The sequence below is a fragment of the Triplophysa rosa genome, linkage group LG8, assembly GCF_024868665.1.
Source record: "Triplophysa rosa linkage group LG8, Trosa_1v2, whole genome shotgun sequence".
In the NCBI taxonomy this organism is placed as follows: domain Eukaryota; kingdom Metazoa; phylum Chordata; class Actinopteri; order Cypriniformes; family Nemacheilidae; genus Triplophysa; species Triplophysa rosa.
Genome location: NC_079897.1, coordinates 9,985,703 through 10,007,487, shown reverse-complemented (window position 1 = coordinate 10,007,487; position 21,785 = coordinate 9,985,703). Strand labels below are relative to the sequence as shown.

The following is a 21,785-nucleotide window of genomic DNA, read 5'->3' as shown; positions in this document are numbered from 1 at the left end:
ATTTCAAGAAATTAAACGTACTTGGATGCAAAACAAACAGCCGTGAAACACAGGCTGGCTCTTGTTCTGCAACTCTTTTTAGCGCCTGTGTGCTGATAACGAAACAGCGCCTCCACTGTGGCGTAGTGTCGCAACTGCAGTTACAAATGACAGTCTGTTGAATGCACGTAGCATTTCTTGTGAAGACTCACAACATCATTTTGGCGAGAGCCTGAGGCGGCGCGACATTTGACGGAGGCGGCCGCCTCCAATTTCTCTATGCAGGAAAAACCCTGCACTATGGTCACTCGATATCAAACGTCACCACCACAGATCCTCCGACAACTTTCTGTTCTCTGGCAAGTAATTACTCCGTGAATGAATCCCCAACAATGATTTTAGACATTTGTGCCCATGTTGCATTATTTGTGAGATTTATATACGCGATGACGTCTAACGTGCCCGCCAATGAAGTAGTCGCTTTAAGCAACTTGTTAGCAACCACCGTTTTAAAGAAACATTGAAGGTTCCAAAAATCACAAGCGGGTTATAACTGGTGTTTTATCTCATAGATTTAAATGTGAAAATATTTAGAGGTTTTGTTAGCTACAGACCTTATTTCAGGCGATTTAACAAAAACCCATAGACTTTGGTGCGATGGAACCGGAAGTCTTAAAATGCTAACTTGCTTCTGGGGTTTGCATACAAAAATACGTCATCTCTGAGAAACTCAATGGGGCAGCTGACCCTCACAGGCGTATCTAACTGTGGGGAAGAGGAATGCTTGTATTCACAGAAGTGCTCAAATAACACAAAAGACCTTTAAACATTAATCGTGCTGTTCTTGCATTATTGTAATTCTAAAGCTTTGACATGTTTCCAGCATGAAACACTTATGGCTTCATTCAACAAGACACATTGATTTAAGTATAACATAGAGTATGTTTTTTTACCGAAGAGTAATTTTAAACAACCCAAAAGATTATGAGAATGTTTAGATGGGCTGTTTAGCAAGGTATGTTGGACAATATGTATACAAAATGTCATCATTATACTGTACTTCTGCACTGTTTTGTTAAAGGGATACTTGACCCAAAAATGAAAATTCTGTCATCATTTACTCACCTTCAAGTTGTTCCAAATCTGTATCAATTTCTTTGTTCTGACAAATACAGAGAAAGATATTTGGAGGAATTTTAGCAACATTTCTTGGACATCATTGACTAACATAGTAGAAAAAATGATTGTATCATTTTTTTTAATCTGTTGAACACAAAATTAGATATTTTGAAGAATTTAGGAAAGCAAACAGTTCTAGGGCACCTTTGACAACCATTTAAATGTTTCCTACTATGGTAGTCAATGATATCCCAGAAATGTCAGTTGCTAACATTTTTCCAAATATATTTCTTCGTATTCACCAGAACATCTAAATTTATACAGGTTTGAAACAACTTGAGGGGAAGAAATTCATGACAGAATTTTCATTTTTGGGTGAAGTATCCCTTTAAGCTGTTGTGTAATGTCTTTCGAAATCAACATTGCAGGCACCAATATTTTCTTAAAAAAGCACCAGTTGTCACTGTGGTTGGAGAATTTCAGTAAAGCTAACACATGCTTGTCCCTTAGAGCTTTAGTCCTTGGAATAAAAATATTTTGGTTCAAAAACAAACTTGCAAGCAAATTCGGCACTGTGATAATACACTAAGATTTCATCCCCAGCGATCGGTGGGGGCGTGGACCAAGGTTTGGTGGGGGTTTGTCGCAACCAATTTTTGTCCAAGTAATTCTCATATGTGTGGTGTTATTGCAGATCTCATCAGAGCCTCCCTGGTCCCAAATCGTCAAACATGTTTATATTTAGGACTCTTGATCATGCTGTCTCTCACGGGACACCCGCAATGGCTAATGAGAGTCAGATGTTGCATAGCTGAAGCATTGCAGCCACAAACATGTCACAAAAGTGGACAAAGAAGATGGACTTGTAGTCTTTTTATAACATCCTACGGTGTTTATAATGTGCCTATATAATGTCGATCCTATCTATATTTGTTTCTCATCACAAGTCGCGTTTGATCACACAAGTTTCTCTGAGGTCTCTTGCCACTGTGAAATCATTCCAACACATTCCTGCCGAATGTGTGTGGTCTCACGATCAGGACAAATCGTCTAGTGTGTGAGTTCGGAGGATTATAATGTTAAAAATTGTGTGAGAGGTTCTTATGTTTGTGGTCTCTAATGGATTTGAAATTGATAAAGATTTGAAAATAAATTAATGTTTGGTCAGCCTAACACAAACAACTGCCCATTAGACAGGAAGAGAGCAGTGTAAAGGCAGATAAGCTCTTATCTGTGGACCAGAATTTAATAGTGCCATAATGTTACAGATTTTACTGCAGACTCGGACAACTCAGTTTGTTTGGTTGGCGTTAAAGTGGTTTTTACACACAGGTTTACGGTTGACATTAAAGGTTTAGCGGAATTTAGTGTTGAGGTTGCGAATTGCAACCAATGACTCACTCCACTGCTCCCTTTCGAAGCACTACGGTGGCTGACATAGAAGTAAGATGTCGTCACGATTTCGCTTCTTTGTCGAAGTATAACGTACTTACGAAACGCGCTCTATAGAGCAGTTTGTCCATTTAGGGCTACTGTAGAATCAACATGGCGAATTCCATGTAGGTATGATAGAAATAGCTCATTCTAAGGTAATAAAAACATAACGCTTCATTATGTAAGGTCTTTATACACCTGTGAAGACATAGTTTTGTATATTATATTGCATTTCTGTCAGTAGATCCTCAAAAAATAAAACACATGGCACCTTTAAAGCAATCTGTCTTAAAGGTGTAATTCACCCCAAATAACAATATTGTTATCATTTGTTCACCCTTATGTGGTTCAAAGCCTGTATATGACTCTTCTGTGGAACACAAAAGAAGATATTTGGAGAAATGTCTCAGAGGTTTTGTGTCCAGAATAATAGGACAATGGCTATAATAATAATCCACAGCAATGGATTAAATCATGTTTCTTTATATTTTCTGTATTCGTGCTAGAGGCGTGAATGATACAAATGTGCTGTTTTTGAGCACAGATGAGCTTTTACATTTCTAAGTGCTCAAATGTATGTGGATTTTCACCAAAGAGCTAGTACACTATAACAACCTAGAACATGTTCCTTTATGGATTAAACTCTACCTAGCATGTTTCAGAGTCATTGTAATAATTGTTATAGACAGAACATAAAGGCAGGTCTGGGCCATGAACATTCCTTTATTAAATGCTTGCTTTTAAATGAACGGTAAGTATTATACAGAAGGTCATGTTTCTACTGATCCAGTCAGAAGGACCATAGATGATGACGGTAAAGTAAACTTGCTCTCTCTGCCTTTGTCTCTTGCAGTATGTTGGAATGGTTAAGTGAAGTGTTCTGGCAGGAGCGACTCTGGTTTCCAGAAGGCCTGGGATGGGCTGACCTGGAAGACCGTGATGGGCGGGTCTACGCAAAGCCACGGGATTTGTGGGTGGCAGTGCCAATAGCCATCATGTTTCTTGTGATTCGACAGGTCTTTGAGAGGTGGGTATATGAAGGTTTTATTTTCCAAAAACAGGACCAAAAACAATATACTCATTGTGTTTTTCTGTTGGTTTGTAGGTTTGTCGCTACACCGCTAGCATCAATGCTGGGTGTTAAAGAAACTGTGAGACGACGAGTTACCTGTAACCAAACACTGGAGTCCCACTTCTGTAACGCATCTAAAAACCCCACACAGGTGCACCAAACGCTAACCACACTTTACTCTATAAGATTCACGTAAACCCACATCACCACATGAAGTGTTGTTGTTCTTTGTTGTGTTCAGAGTTCAGTAGTGAAAATGTGCAAGGAGACAGGTTGGACAGAAAGACAGATACAACGCTGGTTCAGGCAACGCAGAAACCAGGACAGACCCAACGTTCTCAAGAAATTTCGCGAGGCCTGGTACGACTGCCCTGGGGCATCTTCTCATGTATAAAAAGATATTGGTGTAGCCTATTTTAACTTTAGTCCAACTTGACTGTTGTAAAAGGGAGACACTGGGCACTACACAACTGTATAATGACCATAGCACAATGTTTTATTGTGTCCATGAGTTGCTTTAATGAACCAGTTCTTCTGAATTAGTGTGTGTTGATTTTCATGAACTGGAATCCTTAGAGACAGTGTACTAAAAAAATCTGTCATCATTTATTTACCCTCATGCCATTCAAAACTTGTAAATGAGAACTTGTATCTTTCTAAGAAACACAAAAGATTTTTTGTGTCTATACAATAGAATTTAATAGGGGCCAGTTTTGTTTGGATAACGACATTCTTCAAAATATCATCTTTTGTGTAGAAGAAAGAAAGTCATACAGGTTGAAAAAAACATGAGGGTAAATAGTGAAGTTAATGAAATGATGGAAGAATAGTCGTTTTTAAGTGATCCGTCCCTGGAATCTGAACCAGAATCAGTCAATTTGATATGATTCTCATCATTATTCATGAAAATCCAGAGCTTAAAGAAAGATTAGTCTTTGTGTGCATCTAGATACTTTGTGTTGTGTGACACATAAAACTGTACCAATGTGTGTGCGTATTGTTTTGTAGTTGGAGATTCGCCTTTTATCTTCTCTCCTTCATCGGTGGTCTTTATGCGCTAATTGATGTAAGTCATTTTGCCATTTGCAGTTTCACTCTCTGATCTTATTTCCTCATTTATTGCATTACACAATAAATCCATATCCTCCCTCTTTAGAAACCATGGCTGTATGATCTAGAGGAGATGTGGAAAGGGTTCCCCACCCTGGTAAGTTATATTTCCTATAACACGTGAAATTCAAAAAACTCATCTGTACTATTAGCAGGAAATGAAATCTTTCATATAGCCAAAATATTACAACTGCATGCCTAACCATGATACAAATGAGCTAATGCTGCAATGTTTTTTTTTCTGAGTTTAGATGCAACAATATACTTAAGTCCACAACGTCACAGATTTTTGTCACATTTCAAATTCTATGATATTTAGGAGAAACATCAAATACATGAACTGAGAGCTCCATTAAGAGCTTTACATTTTGAGCAGTACATTTCTCCTCTGGGTACAGCTGTACCCCAGTGATGTGATTTGCATGTAATTTAATTTGCAGTCAGGTAATAACACTAAAGCGAGTTAACAAGCCATTAGATTTTCTTACACATTATTTATGTACCCCATGTCTTTAACCCTAGGATTTTTTAAAGTTGAGGCTAATGAATAATCTCTTTCTCTCATCCAGACACTGCTGCCATCTCAGTACTGGTATTACATGCTGGAGCTTGGTTTCTACATGTCCCTTCTATTCAGTGTGGCATCAGATGTCAAGCGTAAAGTAAGCCGGTCGTTCATTTTGTTGTCAGCCGATCCATCATTGTCTGCCACAGCAGACCTCATCTTTGCATTTCTAAAGTCATTTTATTCAAACAAAACTTTTTAGCAGCGTAAAATTCAAAGCAGCAGATGAAACGTTGCATGCTGTTTTTGTATTTGTGGTTATGATGATCACAGACATTTGAAATAGAATGCCTTAAAACATCGGATATTTGGGAAGTCTAACAAGTGTTCCCATTTTTATCATCTCACCGTTAGTTAAAAAAGCCTTATCATAGGACACCTATGATTGTGAAAAGTGATTTTCTGAGCACCCATTCAAATTATCACAAGCTCGAGTCGTATGTCTGTGGCTATATGAAATAGATAGCTATGATATAGATTTGCATTTATGCATTTGGAAGATACTTTAGTTTCATCCAAAGCGACTTAACGTGCTCAGCATGTGTGTTGCCAGGTATTCGAACCCATGACTTTTGTGTTGCTCTGCTATGCTCTCCCAACTGAGCTACAGAAATAATATAAATGCTTACATACTTAGATATTCTTTCTCTCTATCTCAGGATTTTAAAGAGCAGATCATTCATCATGTGGCCACCATCACTCTCATCAGCTTCTCCTGGTGTGTGAATTACATCCGAGCGGGAACTCTCATCATGTTTGTTCATGATTCTGCAGACTATTTACTAGAGGTGAGATCACACTAACATGTTACAACATCACACGCAAACAGAAGCAGAACGTTTATCTTGGCAAAGGAAATAGCAGTGAGACGTATAGAGAGTGAAGTTATGGATGGTTGGGTGTAACTAACACCCACGTAAGGGTGGTGTAGCTTAGTGGTTAAAGACTTTTGTCCATTGTGACTTACAGGGCATTTAGGGTATACATCTCATCAGTTTAGCTACAGGGACACGTTTAATCTTCTGCCCTGGGGAAAATGTAAACCTCAGTTTAGTTTATTTGGGCAGTAATCCAAATAAGATTTGTTCCTTTTATCAGGGATTTTTCTGCAGCACAAGGGTTTGTGGGTAATATCTCCAAGGGCATGCATGAACGCACACTTCCATAAATAGTATAGCATACTATGCAGGCACTTTCAGGTATTTTGGACTTGATTCTTACATGCTTTAGGGTACAGATAAACTGTGAACCATGACAATTCAATGACAAGTAAATGTATTCTAAAAACTCATTTCTTCTCGATTGTCTCACTCTCGCTCCTGTGTCCTCCACCAGCACCATCATTATCATATTTGCATCTCTTTTTCTCTCATAGTCAGCTAAGATGTTTAATTACGCAAGATGGAAGAACGCTTGCAACTACATCTTCATCCTGTTCGCTGCAATCTTCATCATCACACGCCTCATCATCTTCCCTTTCCGGTACACATCACATCTTCTGAGTCTCGCACATGCTGGCACCAAACATATAATACTGGGGCCCTAGCTGTTTTAATGATGACACACTTGTGAATGTGTAAAAACATGCAGAATTACTTTTGTATTGTATTTACTAACTTAATTTGTGCTTTAATTCAGAACACAGTCAGTCTGTGTACTATATTGTATAGCTCTGAAAGCCATTGAACTGCCTGTGTGGACACCATAGGGTTAGGCATCAAATGCACAGTTTGCAAATTTTAAAGATCTAGTATTTCAGAAAAAATCCTATAATGCACAGCGAAATGCTCAAGGAATAATATAATTTAATATGGTTGATCAGAGCTGTTGAATATGAGAGTTACAACACTCGATCTCGCCGCCGTGTGGTTCATGGAGCCCTCAATAGTTCCAAACAAATCCGTGCTGTCAACCTATTTAAATGGATTTTAGCGGGACAGATAACAGCAACTATATTTGCATAATGTTTGCATACATTGTGTACACTGAATTCTACATTGACTACATTTATAGCAGCATTTTGTCTGGGGAGTAATATGAATATAAGATCTATGAATATAAGTTCTATGAATATAAGAAATGTCTGCCAAATCGTTAAAATGTATAAACATGCCGTTATTTCACCAACTGTACTGCAAATGCGTTTGGGAGACATTGAAATGAATGGGCTTCAGTGCAGTGTTTGGAACTATCGGTCGCTCCATGACACGAGTTACTTCCGCATTCCTTTCTTCCATGGGATGTCTATGTGAGTGTCGTAACTCTGTTTTTCATTGGCTCTGTGGTTGATGAGTCAAGAAAAAATGTTGGCTACAGATCTAAACATTTTGGTTATAGATACACTTTTCTTTCAGTACTCTATTATTTTGTGTGTTTTGTATTTGTATGCTCATTATCAGAGTATTGCATGGTGAGTTTATCGACATCAAACCCTATTAGAATCAACTGTGTGGACTCTCCCATGCGCTTTAATGTTGTTTGGTTGCTATCTATGTAGAATTACTTGTTTTGTTATTTAGTTTAGTTATGACTGGGACTGTGCCTGGGACAACGGCTCATTTTCATAGGTTTTGGAACCGAGTTAATGTCATATAACTTTATCAAATAATTGTTTCTCTCTTTCAGGATAATGTATTGCACATGGGTGTATCCCGTGACCCTGTACGCTCCATTTTTTGGGTATTATTTCTTGAACGGGCTGCTGCTGGTCCTGCAGTGTCTGCACATCTTCTGGGCTGTGATCGTTATACGCATGGCCTTGCGATTCCTGACCACCGAAGTACGTCTCAAGTGTTGTTTTATGTTCACATAGACTGTGCAAAATGTAAATTTTGAGGCTAAAAAGAAACAAAAATCAGTTATTGAGTCATTAAATAAACAATCCGTGTTCAAAACTGTCCATTAGATTCCCTTTGATTTACAATGGTAAGCTTATACGTTTTGTCATTTGAATTGTCGTTTGGATTTTAGGCATGTTTTTAAACACAGGTTATGATAAGTGCATACAGTATCTTGCTATTTTGAGTTGGTGATAGAGATGCCAAACTTACACCTTTTATCTGTATGGCTGTTTTCTTTGTTTTTTGTTTCTAATATACAGTACACAACATATTTTGATCTTCTGGGTATTATGAACTCAAAGCTCTGATGTTCTGTCTCAACAGTGGTCTGTGGAGGACGAGCGATCTGATAAAGATGAGACTGATGAGTCTGGAGAGGAGGATGAGGGGATGAAAAATGGAGAGATAAAGAAAAACAGGCCGATTCAGAATGGCCAGGCTACATATAACAACAACCATTCGAAAAAAGACTGATCCATGAGAGGAGCAGAGGAAGGAGTAAAAGCCAAAGAGATGTTTACTCTCCTCAAGCAGAATGAGGGAGAAAGTGAGACGAAGCAAAGAACAGATTACGTGATTCCAATTTTTTATGAACCAATAATCGTTCCGTGTACACCACAGACACACAAACGCAGACACATTGGTTGGTCAAAGGTGCCAAAGCCTTCAAGTCATTCCTCGCTCTAAGGGGAGAAACAGCGTTGCCTCAGTTGAGATTTTCTTAAGCATGTGCCTTTGTTGCCATTGTTTACCATTTTGTTTCAAAAACTGTTAGGTCACTGGGTCCGCTCCCAGACACGTGAATCTACATCTACATGTTTTCTTCACACACTTTTAAAGTGAATTACTCACCATTTAAAATGATTTACATTAAACTATGTAATTCAAACACATGGCCACTATGTAATGGACAAATGCCACTAACTTTCTAAACACAGACAAAGTTTTTTCGTCGCACTACCATTAGGTTTTCACCAGTTGGGTTAACATTTTTAACTTGTTCCTACTCTAAGGTTACAAACACTGCAAACACGCACTGGCCAGTTGTAGCATGTCTATTTAAACATTGTAATGCCAGAAGCCAAAGATAGAATGATTGTGTAAACTTATGGAAAGTTGTGTTGATGCGGTCTCGGTTGTATTTTGCCTTTTAAAGCGTATTTTTTTCAATCGAGATAAATGATACGTTTTTGAATGTTTGTTCTGTGTTGTAATTACTTGGGCAGTTTGGCCTTTTTTCTGTATATTTATGTAAACGATGGACAACTTGTTGATTCACATTCTAATTCATGATTTTTTTTGTTTTCTTTTATGAGGAACCATGAAGTTTCTCTTCTTTTTTTCCACTTTAAATGAAGACTCACATTTGGAGTTGTTGTTTTCTCATGTAACAGTTTATTCAACTCTTTTACAAACTGTACCAATGATAGTATGTTGATAACTCTGAAAACTGGGCATTCAGGGCAGTCTCTAAGTGACATCTGAGCATCTGAGATATGGAAGATTTAATTACGCACTATTATAAATATAGTTAAACCCAGCTGTTTGGCTGAATTTGAAGTCAAGCTTTTTTGAATGCTTATGCTAATCTGAGGTACTATAACGCCAGACTGTGTCATTGCTAGAAACACCAAAGTAATTCATGAAGTCCTGTGCTGACCACAGAGACTTTGAGCCTCTGATGACACCGTGTGGACTTGACAAACATTACCGTTAAGTAATAGAGTTTTTACCGGCGTTTTAATAACGTTTCATCAGGAAATATTCTGGTTTACCATTGAGTTTTCTCCGAAGAGCTCACATGATATTACCAAAAGCTTTTTATTGTATTTACCTTCTTTTCTGTTTACCTCTCTGCTCTTCAAATTGTTTCAGATGCAGCCATAAAACATAACAGTGTTATCTTTATTTTGTGTTTTGATGTGATAACATGATGATATGGAGAATGTTACCAATAAAATACTGAATGAGAGACACTGCTGCTGTGTTTGTCTGAGTTGATGATCTCTCATCATGTTTGATGACTCGTGAAATGTTACTTCGTCCTGCCACTGAAGAACATAAGTACACTTCCACTGGGTCATTTGCACTTTTGCCTGTTGTTCATATAAATTGAGAGCTGTGGATGGTAACTTTGCTATTGCATCAATATCAAAACAATATAAATTAAAGCTGCAAGCAGCGATGATCGGGCCCTCGCGCAAAAGTGCAACCGCAACCCTGTGCCATCACCACCCGTCGGCCTCAGGAACAGTGAACGGTGGGCAACGTGCATATAAGGAGTTACATTATAGATTTTTCCGTGCCATATTCCCTTTTTCCAGCTGGTGGCGCTATGACTATAAGTGAACACTGACATGGAAATGTGTTCAGGCCAGGACTCTTATCAAACATGTGAAGTGTGAGGCCGGTCAGACATTGTGTGCCTGAGTTACTATAGCTTCCTGTTTCATGGCGAAACATCAAACTTTGTCAAGCCATCACGGACACGCCCCTCATGAAAAGTCTGGAACTTGCAATGTATCGTCACAAAGGTCTAGGAAGTTAAATTATAGAAAGACTTTAATTTATTTACATGTACCAGATTTCCTGTTATTTATTTAAATGTGTCACATTCCCTTTTGCCAGCTGGTGGCGCTATTGCTATGAGTGAACACTGACATGGATATGTGTTCAGTCCAGGACTCTTATCAAACATGTGAACTGTGAGGCAGGTCAGACATTGTGTGTCTGAGTTACTATAGCTTCCTGTTTCATGGCGAAACTTCAAACTGTGTCAGGCCGCCACGGACACGCCCCTCAACGAAAAGTCAGGAACTTGCAATGTATCTTCACAAAGGTCTGAAGATCATACTGGCTGTACTCTTCAAATATATGCTGACCTGTTCGAACCTCTATGAGGAGTCAATCACAGTTTGAAACATGTCACTTCTGGTTTCCTGCAGGTGGCGCTATAACTGTATCTGAAAATTACCATGTAGATGTCTTCAGGCCAGGTCTCTTATCAAACATGTGAAGTTTGGGGCAGGTCAGACATTGTGTACCTGAGTTACTATAGCTTCCTGTTTCATGGCGAAACATCATACTTTGTCAGGCCGCCACGGACACGCCCCTCAACGAAAAGTTAGGATCTTTCAATGTATCATCACAAATGTCTGAAGATCATACTGGCTGCACTCTACAAATATGATGCTGACCTGTTTGAATCTCTATGAGGAGTTAATCACAGTTTAAAAAATGTCACTTCCTGTTTCCTGCAGGTGGCGCTATAACTGTATCTGAAAATTACCATGTAGATGTCTTCAGGCCAGGACTTTTATCAAATGTGTGAAGTCTGGGTGAAGTCTATGGAGGACTAAACCTGCAAAAATTATAAATAAATGAATGTATAAATAAATAAATATATAAACGAATAAATGTAATAATATGAAAATAAATACAGGAATGAATGGTTTGATAAAACAAAATAATTCGTTTTAGCTATTATTGATCTTAGCTTTAACTTTTCTTTTCATTTTTTAAATTGATTTATTATTTTTTGTGTCCATTTTTAATTATTTTTAATTATTTATTTTTTTTATTTTTAGATTATTTTATTTATCATTTCCTTTTATTTTTACATTTATTTATTTATACGTTTATTTATTTTTATATTTATTTATTATCGCATGTATTTATTTCCACTTTTATTTATTTATTCTTGAATTTATTCTTACTTTTCTGTGTCTTGTATGATAATTAGATGGGTTGGTCTTGCCTACTATTGGTTCAGCGTAGATTGAAGCGTTTGATCGATTACTCTTGACTTGTTTTGGACTAACGTCACGTCACTCACTGATCGTTTGCTTCGTGTATAACGTTAAGTAACTATGTCGGGCGCACAATTAGCTAGAGAGTTACAGCATTTAGCCAATGAAGTCGATAACCATGCATCAAATGACTGTGTGTCATTCAGATTAGATGCACTTATTGATGATTTATTACAGATTGACGGCGAGATAAATGACAAAGTTCTCCCTCGGTTGTTAGCCTCTTTGCAGCACATTCAAAGTCTGTGCGAGTCAGAGGGTGCTATGGTGGTGTTACAGTTCAACTGGTGAAAATCATAAAGCACAAAATGTAATAAGGTTTAACTACACAGATGAGCTTGTAAACCGAAGTCGCAAGCTAACGCTTTGTCAAAGTGATAGTTATAAGCAGCCTTTCGGTTAGAAAAAGCGTAAAGATTTAATGTAACATGATGTAACATAATGTAAATGAATTGAGACATAGTGAACTTAAGTCACAAGTTAACACGGTAGTAATGAGCATCGTTCTTTCACTACAGGGGCCATCAAATGGAAACCATTCCTTCTAAAAAGACGTGGTTACTAAACGGTACTCGTAAACTACATTCCATAAGAGATAAATAACACAGAGGTCACAAGTTAAGACGGGCATATTCCCTTGATTCATCCAGCTGCATATTGTTGTGTGACATCTTGATATTATTGCAAAGATCCGCAGCAGCTAGCATTGCGAAATAGCTTAGTGTGATTGTTACCGTAGTGACACGCTGCCTCACTTTATTGTATGGGTACGAATCCCGTGTCAAATCGCTTTATTTATTTTTTCACCTCGCTTCAGCCGTTACGGGCGATCATACCAATAATTTGCAATCTTAACAAGAATGTCAAAATCATGTAACAAGAAAGTCTGTGTTTATTAGACATCTTAATATCAAGTCGTCTTGTGCTTTCAGAATCGACGAATCTGCTGAGGTCGTTCATGCACCTCTTTGGCAGAGGACCTGTAACCGGAACTTGGTCACCACCTTAGCACCCCCTGACTCGCACAGATTTTGAAGAACTTTGTCATTTATCTCTCCGTCAATCTGTAATAAATCCTCAATAAGTGCATCTAATCTGAATGACACATAGTCATTTGATGCATGGTTATCGACTTCATTGGCTAAATGCTGTAACTCTCTAGCTAATTGTGCGCCCGCCATAGTTACTTAACGTTATACACGAAGCAAACGATCAGTGAGTGACGTGACGTTAGTCCAAAACAAGTCAAGAGTAATCGATCAAACGCTTCAATCTACGCTGAACCAATAGTAGGCAAGACCAACCCATCTAATTATCATACAAGACACAGAAAAGTAAGAATAAATTCAAGAATAAATCAATAAAAGTGGAAATAAATACATGCGATAATAAATAAATATAAAAATAAATAAACGTATAAATAAATAAATGTAAAAATAAAAGGAAATGATAAATAAAATAATCTAAAAATAAATAATAATAATAATAATAAATAATTAAAAAATGGACACAAAAAATAATAAATCAATTTAAAAAATGAAAAGAAAAGTTAAAGCTAAGATCAATAATAGCTAAAACGAATTATTTTGTTTTATCAAACCATTCATTCCTTTATTTATTTTCATATTATTACATTTATTTGTTTATATATTTATTTATTTATACATTTATTTATTTATAATTTTTGCAGGTTTAGTCCTCCATAGAAGTCTGGGGCCTGTTGGACATTGTATGCCTGAGTTAAAACACGTTCCCCCACGAAAAGTCAAGATCTCCGCAATTTAGCTTCGCAAAGGCCTTAAAATGAGAATGACATGAAGATGATGTTGATCGGATTAAAACTCTAGGAGGAGTTCGTTGGGTTTAGAGATATGCTCCAAGAGACTTTTCTTCATGATTCGGGGTGTTCTATGAGCCCACCAAATTTGGTGCATGTACGTTTTGCGTAGCGGCCTGGGCAGTTCTAGGTGGCGCTAGCGAGCCAATTGCCACGCCTAATTTTGAAACCCCTATCAGACGTAAATTTTCGCCACGTCTGATGCGTGTGCAAGTTATTGTGAGTTTTTGAGCATGTTTAGGCCTTCAAATTAGCGATCAAAGAGGGAGAAGAACACAGAAACAATAGGGCTCTGCACTGCGGTGCAAGCCGGTGGCTTGCTCCTCCGTGCTCGGGCCCTAATAAATAAAGTATAAGTTTTATTAGTGTAGTGTGGTGGATGACCCCCCACCCCACAGTCATGAAGTTTAGTGAGTCACTTCTTGGATGTTACATTTGCCCTCAACTGTAAGTTTATCACAAATACATTTTCAACGAATGAAAGAAATGCCACTGAAGAGTTACTTCCTCTTCGAGTCGCGTGATCACCATGGACGATTCCAATTGGTTGAATGTTAGTAGGCCAGGCTTTAGCCAGTCAGTGAAGAAAACTTGCCCACATATAAATGCCGTCTTACATCAAACATTAAATCTTGTATTTTTTTAATAAACTCTACTCTAACGTACCATCTCATTTACCTATAGCATCTTCTATCTACTCTCCCCCATTAAAGTTAACACGAGCTGTACTTTACCCTACTGTCCTCTATTTCTCACATAGGCTACTTTAACTGGCACGATTGTTTTACCTACAATTTTGACAAAGCATCACACAATAAACATTCAAAAAAGAAAACAAAAAGAAGCCAGAAACTGGTGATACAGCATAAAAATAAAATACAATGAAATAAACTGCATAAACAGGGCGTAAGGATCATGCGCCGATTCTCGAGATCTAGGGAAACTCTGAAACGGGGCGTGACTTACCGTCCAACCCTACCCCAGAGCCATTGAGAGAGAGAGTTCTGCCAACGGAAGTCCAAAACGCTGGAGCGTCACGTGATTCATGGAGCCTTCAGATAGTTCCAGGAAGTTATGTTTTCTCTTTAAATGCTTTATTTCTTTCATTTTTTATTCATTAAATGGCTTTCGTCTTTAAATGGGTTAAAAGTTTACCTCAGTTGGTCTGTTTAGTCGCAGCTCCATCCGTTACTAGTAACTTCCGGGAACTATTGAGAGCCTCCATTGCTGTGAAAAAACTGTTCCATTGCAGTCAACGGAGTTGACGCGACTCTCACTCTCTCAATGTCTCTTCCCTACCCCAACCGCCCCTTTTTGAAGGTACCGCCTACTTTTTAAATCCACGCCCCGGTTTAGACATATCCATATACGTTGTTTGTCGCCATCTAGAGTTCGTTTTGTTTAAGTACAGACGGAATGGGCCTGGATGTAGAGTGGTGCGGCTAGCTGACGCTAGTGTTGCTTTGCTCCTCTGACGCGCTCCTGCTGCTGACTGGAAGACTCAGGGCGCCATCTTGTTTGATAGGAGGCTTGTAAAACTGCTAAAAAGTCACAGAAAGACACAAATTAAACATGAAACCCGTCCATTCGGGTCGGCGAGGAAAATGACACTCGGTGCTGTGAATTCATGACATCTGGTTTTAAATACTTTTAAGAGATTTGGAGGGAATATAACGTTAGCAGCACCCTAAAGGAAACCAAACATTGGGTCGGGGAGGATTTTTTCTGGGAAAGTTGTTTTGTTGACGTTAGCTCGCATGCTAACACTTTTACCTGTCGGATATGACATCTTCTGATCCAGGTACAGTATATTAGACGCGTAATAATCGACTAAAATTAATTCGATTAAATATGTGTACTGTAAACACAATTAACAGTTGATCTTGTTAGCTCGAGCAGCTGTTAGCACAACTGTTCATATTTAGCATATAAACCAAGTTAATAAAGCCAAATACTTACTATATGGTTTGTTTGTCAAAGCTGAATGTGTGTTTATTTGTTAGTGAAGAGCCACGGACCTGCTGACACTTGTAGCAGCGTGTGCTTCAGCTGTCAGTCATAAAGGCCCAGATCAACACATTTGCATTTGATCTGACTCTACGTAATGTTCCGAAATCCTTCTGTCTATCGAAACTCTTATTAAAGTTATTTTAATGCCTCTGTCTGTTTTAATACATGCAGCATTAGATTGCTCTTAGTAACTTATCTAAATGTTAAGCTTCCGTCCTCTGTTGCACAGGGGGTTATATTTGGCGCAAGAGTTTAGGTCTAAGGATGAGTTGCTTTATGGATTTGTAATCTGTATTTGTGTTAAATTAAAGGGATAGTTAACCCAACAATGAAAATTCTGTTATGAAATACTCACTTTAGTGTTTCCAAATCTGTAAAAATGGCTTTGTTTGGTTGAACACAGAGAAAGATATTTGGAAGAATGCTTGTAAGCAAACAGTTCTTGGACCCCTTTGACTACCATAGTCAAAAGTGCCCCAGAACTGTTTGCTACATTCTTTAAAATATCTTCTTTCGTGTTCTTAAAATCTGAAGCAGGTGTTTGGTTTAAAATATATAACCGCTACGTTTATCACGCTCCTTCGCTGATTTTGTTTTGTATTGTTTATTTCTTCATTCATTTTTACCCTGAAGGGTTAATTTCTGTGCTGTCATTCATAATTATACAGTCATTGATCTGTGTCCTTAGAGGGCCTGAGGTGCATCATTAAATCATTATACATTATGTAAAAAAGTGCCCTTTGCGGTCCTACATTCTTTAAAATATCTCCTTTTGTGTTCAACAGAACAACAAATATATATTAAAGTATAAAGTATTTTTTCCTACTATGGTAGTTCATGGGGTCCAAGAACTGTCTGGTTATAAGCGTTCTTCAAAATATCTTTCTCTGTGTTCATCAGAACAAAGAAATGTATACAGATTTGGAACAACTCGAAGGGGAGTAAATTATGACAGAATTATATTTTTGGGTGAACTATACCTTTAAGGTTTTAGTAACTCAGTTAAAGTTAGTTCCACCCAATTTTATACAGCCAAACATTGTCTGACTTGTTCCTGCGCTGTCATTTTCGTTTTGACAATTACAAGATTATTTGGAGCAAAGTTAAGCATGAACCGAGCAGATTTTCGTTTTAAACAAGAAAAATACTCCTGAATAATGCTGATGTTTCATATTATTGTGTGTGTGGTGTGTTTTAGATATGTCTGAGGTCATGGCAACATCAGCTGGATCTCATTCTAACAGCGGTGCAGTCGTCCCGAAGGCCAACAACAAGCGACAAGCCACGTAAGTCTTGCTAATGTATAAAAACATCTCAAACAGCAACATTGTCTGTCCATTTTGCTTTGACCTATTTGCTTTTCTGTTGAATAGCTGGAGAAGTGTTTAAATGTGGTTCTTGTAGTTGTGTAATATACTCAGTTACTGACTAATGTGAATTTCCTTGGTTTTGTTTATTCTTGCTCTTTCTTCCAGCTCTGACTATGACGATGATGAGGGAGGCAAATTGTTCAGGTTAGTCATGCTCTGTGTCCTGAATAAAAAAAACATGTTATTTTGTCTCATCACCGAGTCTGATTATTTTCAGGTGTGATGATGAAGGAAGTGGTGGAAATGACAAAGAGAGATTTGCCAGGTATGAAACGGAATGAGTCAGTTGAGCAGTGTTTTGGAGAGATTAAAAGTGTTCTGTGGAAAATGAGATGTGGGTGAAATAGGATTGGATGGATTTTTCACGAGTTCACACGAATCTGTTAAAGCTGAATTTTACTCATCCAATGAAACCTCAGTGAATAGTTCTGGTGTCTTCATGGGGAAGTTTTAAATTTGTACACTATGGTGAGGGTGTAACTGAGCCCAATATTTTGTTGCTGCAGACTTGAGATATCGGACTCGTATCCTATTTTTTATGATTTAATTTTTTTCATAAATCATTACTATTGGTCTGTGGGTTTTGCAAATATTTAACCAATAACAAAATATTTTTTTCAATTCTTGTAAAATTGTCGTTTTTGTGACAAGGTTTCAGACAGACAGCGATGATATCACTTTTTATTAATAGCTTATTTGTAGTTGTCGTGCAATCAGCAATCCATAGTTTATGGATTACCTGTTTCCTTAAAGTTAAATGTTAACAGCTAACACGACATATTTGTAATTGTAATGACGTTATTTTCTCGTGCATCATCAATAATTTTACATTACTGCTTTGTAACAGAGTTAAAACATACAGCAACAAGATTGAGCGCAAAATGTGTGACAGCCAAATATTTAGCTTAATACTCTTACATCGCTAAATACATGTTTTTAATAAAATGGTTTAATTGAGTTTTATGGCAATATAGTAAAAAAAAAAACATTTTATAATATCTACAGTATGTCTTAATTTCTACAGTTAGTCAAGTCATAACGTCTCATGCTATTTCGTTGCGGCTGACCCGTATTATACAAAATGACGATTATCATTTTTTAAACTAAAATTAATTTTTGTTGTAGTTGACATTATCCCACAGATGCTCTCCATGAACTGAATTGACTAACAGATGCGGAGATCACACACTTATCTAGCTCACTTCACTGTTACTCCCTGACGTTCGCACTTTATTTTCGTGCACTTCAAGTGTTTTCTCTTGAGCACTCCCTCTTTCGTCCCCTTCTGTGCCCTGTCTTCTTTTCTCAGGCCGTTTGAAGAGGCTTTTTTCAGCTCTCATGAAATCTTTCATATGCATTTGTCATCAAAAGATGAGCACATTTCGTCTCATTTAGCAGCAAATAGATGCAGGACTTATTTCTTTACTCATCCATTTTTCTCTCTGTCTTCCCTGTCTTGATCTCTCTTGCTCCTTCCTGGTTTTTGCCGTCTTTCTACCTACTTTGTTTTCCCACCTACTTTTCCCACGATTCCATGCGTCTGTCCGCCCATCTCTCATCCTCGTCATATGACCTCCTGGCCCCAGGGAGAATCACAGCGAGATCGAGCGGAGGCGGAGAAATAAGATGACCGCTTATATCACGGAGCTGTCGGAAATGGTGCCCACCTGCAGCGCGTTGGCACGAAAGCCGGACAAGCTCACCATCCTGCGCATGGCCGTGTCTCACATGAAATCGTTCAGAGGGAGCAGCAGCACCGGCACGGATGGAGCCTACAAACCGTCCTTCCTCACAGACCAGGTTACACAAGGCCATTGATTCCTTAGTGCACAGATAAGTGCACATTTATTGGCCATTGTACTTTTACGATCACAGCCTAACTCTCTTTCACTGTAGGAGTTGAAGCATCTGATTTTGGAGGCTGCTGATGGTTTTCTGTTCGTCGTGTCATGCGAGACCGGCAAAGTTGTTTATGTATCGGACTCCGTCACACCGGTTCTGAACCAAGCGCAATCTGATTGGCTCGGATCCTCGTTGTACGACCAGCTTCATCCAGATGACATGGAGAAGCTCAGAGAGCAGCTCTCTACCAGTGAGAACAACAACAGCGGCAAGGAACATCTCTGTTTGCTCTTTTAATCTTATTAGTGGGTTTATGTTGTAAACGGCCTCCTTGTGTCCCCGCAGGACGGATGTTGGATATGAAAACAGGGACGGTGAAGAAAGAAGCTGGTCAGTCATCTGTGAGGATGGGTATAGGTGCACGCCGCTCTTTCATTTGCAGGATGAGGTGAGAGACGAAGAATTGTTTTAGGGCCCGATCTCACTCAAGTCAAAGTATAGAAATGTTAACGTAATGCATGCGACTGACACTTCAAGTGTCTTTGATGTTCAAATAAATGTTTAACACTGAATTGGTTGCAACTAAGCAAAAGGTGCTAAATTCAGACTTTTCGTGAATAGGCCTTTGTTCTTGAGCACATGGCTTTCAGAATGCATGCACAACACTGTAAGTGCTTGCACACATGCTACCTAACATAACATAACATTATGTCTGCTCATTCTTCAGATGTGGGGTTTGTCCAGTAGAACCAGTGTCCATGAACAGACTCAACTACCTGAGAAACAGAAACAGGTAAAACCCCGCTCTGTCATACTCAGACTTCATCTACACCTGACTGTTGACTGACAGACAGTCTCTTCTTCTGTAGGAATGGCTTGGGGCCTCACAATGATGGTGAACCGCAATATGCGGTTGTGCACTGCACAGGCAACATTAAGTCCTGGCCTCTCGCAGGTAACCCCATTCACACACCTGCAGCACAGGTATTTTGTTGAATCTGCTGTTTGCGCAGTTGATGTTACATATAAAAAAGTGGAAATTGTCGTCCAGCTGTGGAAAAACAAAAACATTTGAAAATAAATAATGTCGATATTACTATTTAGTAAGGCTGTCAAACGATTAATCGCATCCAGAATAAAAGTTTGTGTTTACATCAGGGGTTCCCAGACTTTTTTGCGTGATGATCTACTTTTACAATGGTAAACCTGATAAGATCTACCAACTAAAAAACACATTCAACACATTTATTTATTTTTTTAATTACACTTCCAACGTGTATTCTCTACATGGAATTCAACAATGCAAAACAATGTTCAGTGCTGATATCATTAATTTTAACACTAAACTCAAAACATCTACAGCACAACAGATTACAATAGCCAGGCCATGTACCTTATTCTGATGACTTGCACTGAATTGAATCAGACAGTTTTGCATAATTTGGGCAGTAGCTGCTGGTAGCTAGTCTCAAACAGGCCTCCAAATTGTCATTAGTCATGGTGGACCGGTGTTTTGACTTAATAATCTTCATGTGAGAAAAGGCTGACTCATAGATAAGTTGAGCCAAACAGTGCGGTCAGTGAGGTGACACATTTTCTGATATTTGGATACTTCTCTTCTGCAAGAAGGTTCCAAAACTGTCCACTGGCCCTTGCCTTCACCTCAATGTCAGTCTGCAGTGCTAAAATCTCATCTTCCAATGCGGATGGGTTCATCTGAAACAACTTTCCCATGTCTGTGGCCAGGGACTCAACCTCATGCTCATCTCCAAATGGAAAGCACATGAATGTAGCAACTGGCTCAAGTAAAGCAAAGTCTTGAAAACGTTTGTCAAAGTCTGATCTGACCTTTTCAATTTGATCAATGTAGCGCTCACTGTCAAGTTGTGCTGGCTCCTTTCCTTGCTTGTGAAGTTCAGATGCAATGTTTTGGAAGTTGCCTAATTCGTGGCGCTGCAGCTTAGATGTGAGTAACCGTAGTTTTCTTTTGAAAGCATTAACTGAGCTGATCATGTTGACCACCATCTTCTCTTTACCTTGCAGCTCTAAATTTAGCTCATTCAGAATATTAGTCAGGACAGTCAAAAACGCCAAATCCCAAAAGCCACTGCTCGTTCTCAAGTTGTTTGTATTCTGTATTATGTGTAGACAGGAGAAACTCCTTTATCTCAGGCAGCAGCCCTCAAAATCTTTCCAAGAATTTGCCCCTGCTTAACCATCTGACATCTGTATGCAGCAGGAGATCTGTGTGGTTGCAGTCCGCTTCCTCCAAAAAAGTGCGGAAGAGCTGTGTCTCTGAAGTGAACGTGCACGAATTGAACAGACTATTTTCATGCATACATCCATGATCTCTTTCATGTTCAGCATTTTCGCACATAGAGATTGTTGGTGTATTATGCAATGGTAATTAAGGAAGTCCGGAAAAGCATCATCCTCCTTGCACTTGGCAATAAAACCGTTAGAACGGCCGACCATCGCAGGTGCTCCGTCAGTGGTGATTGACACTAATTTAGACATCGGAATCTGTGTTTTGTCAACAAAGTCCTTAAATGCCCGAAAAATGTCTTCGCCCCGAGTGTGTTCTTTCATAGGCAGAAGTGTCAGCAGTTCCTCTCTCGCTGTCATGTCTTTAAACACCATCCGTATAAAAACGCACAATTGCGCTGTATCACTAATGTCCATGCTCTCATCTAATTGCAATGAAAAACATTCACAATCAGTTATGTCCTTTCTCAGTTGCTGTGTCAAGTCATCGGCCATTAATTCACAACGACGCGTAACTGTAGATCTTGATAGCT

The 21,785-nt window shown here is 38.6% G+C and overlaps 2 protein-coding genes across 8 annotated transcripts in view; both read left to right on the top strand.

The window, feature by feature from the left end:
* The window catches only part of cers2b (ceramide synthase 2b), a 41,876-nt gene extending 31,785 nt beyond the window's left edge, over positions 1 to 10,091 (top strand). The window contains exons 2-11 of the mRNA XM_057341023.1: positions 3,386 to 3,559; positions 3,638 to 3,755; positions 3,846 to 3,964; positions 4,613 to 4,670; positions 4,761 to 4,811; positions 5,284 to 5,376; positions 5,939 to 6,067; positions 6,655 to 6,761; positions 7,905 to 8,058; positions 8,444 to 10,091. Coding sequence (XP_057197006.1) covers positions 3,387 to 3,559; positions 3,638 to 3,755; positions 3,846 to 3,964; positions 4,613 to 4,670; positions 4,761 to 4,811; positions 5,284 to 5,376; positions 5,939 to 6,067; positions 6,655 to 6,761; positions 7,905 to 8,058; positions 8,444 to 8,593 — 1,152 coding nt within the window. The 5' untranslated portion in view covers position 3,386 and the 3' untranslated portion in view covers positions 8,594 to 10,091. The remainder of the gene's footprint in view (positions 1 to 3,385; positions 3,560 to 3,637; positions 3,756 to 3,845; positions 3,965 to 4,612; positions 4,671 to 4,760; positions 4,812 to 5,283; positions 5,377 to 5,938; positions 6,068 to 6,654; positions 6,762 to 7,904; positions 8,059 to 8,443) is intronic.
* Positions 10,092 to 15,228: 5,137 nt separating this feature from the next.
* Positions 15,229 to 21,785, top strand: part of arnt (aryl hydrocarbon receptor nuclear translocator) — a 31,573-nt gene continuing 25,016 nt past the window's right edge. For 3 of the 7 annotated variants that reach the window (XM_057339377.1, XM_057339376.1, XM_057339382.1), the window contains exons 1-9: positions 15,229 to 15,566; positions 16,974 to 17,061; positions 17,251 to 17,289; positions 17,363 to 17,410; positions 18,732 to 18,945; positions 19,042 to 19,255; positions 19,333 to 19,435; positions 19,715 to 19,780; positions 19,857 to 19,942. In XM_057339377.1, coding sequence (XP_057195360.1) covers positions 15,548 to 15,566; positions 16,974 to 17,061; positions 17,251 to 17,289; positions 17,363 to 17,410; positions 18,732 to 18,945; positions 19,042 to 19,255; positions 19,333 to 19,435; positions 19,715 to 19,780; positions 19,857 to 19,942 — 877 coding nt within the window. In that variant the 5' untranslated portion in view covers positions 15,229 to 15,547. Of the gene's footprint in view, positions 15,567 to 16,973; positions 17,062 to 17,250; positions 17,290 to 17,362; positions 17,411 to 18,454; positions 18,946 to 19,041; positions 19,256 to 19,332; positions 19,436 to 19,714; positions 19,781 to 19,856; positions 19,943 to 21,785 lie in introns of those variants that run through there. The other 4 variants (XM_057339379.1, XM_057339378.1, XM_057339380.1 and 1 more) reach the window with 4 other exon arrangements.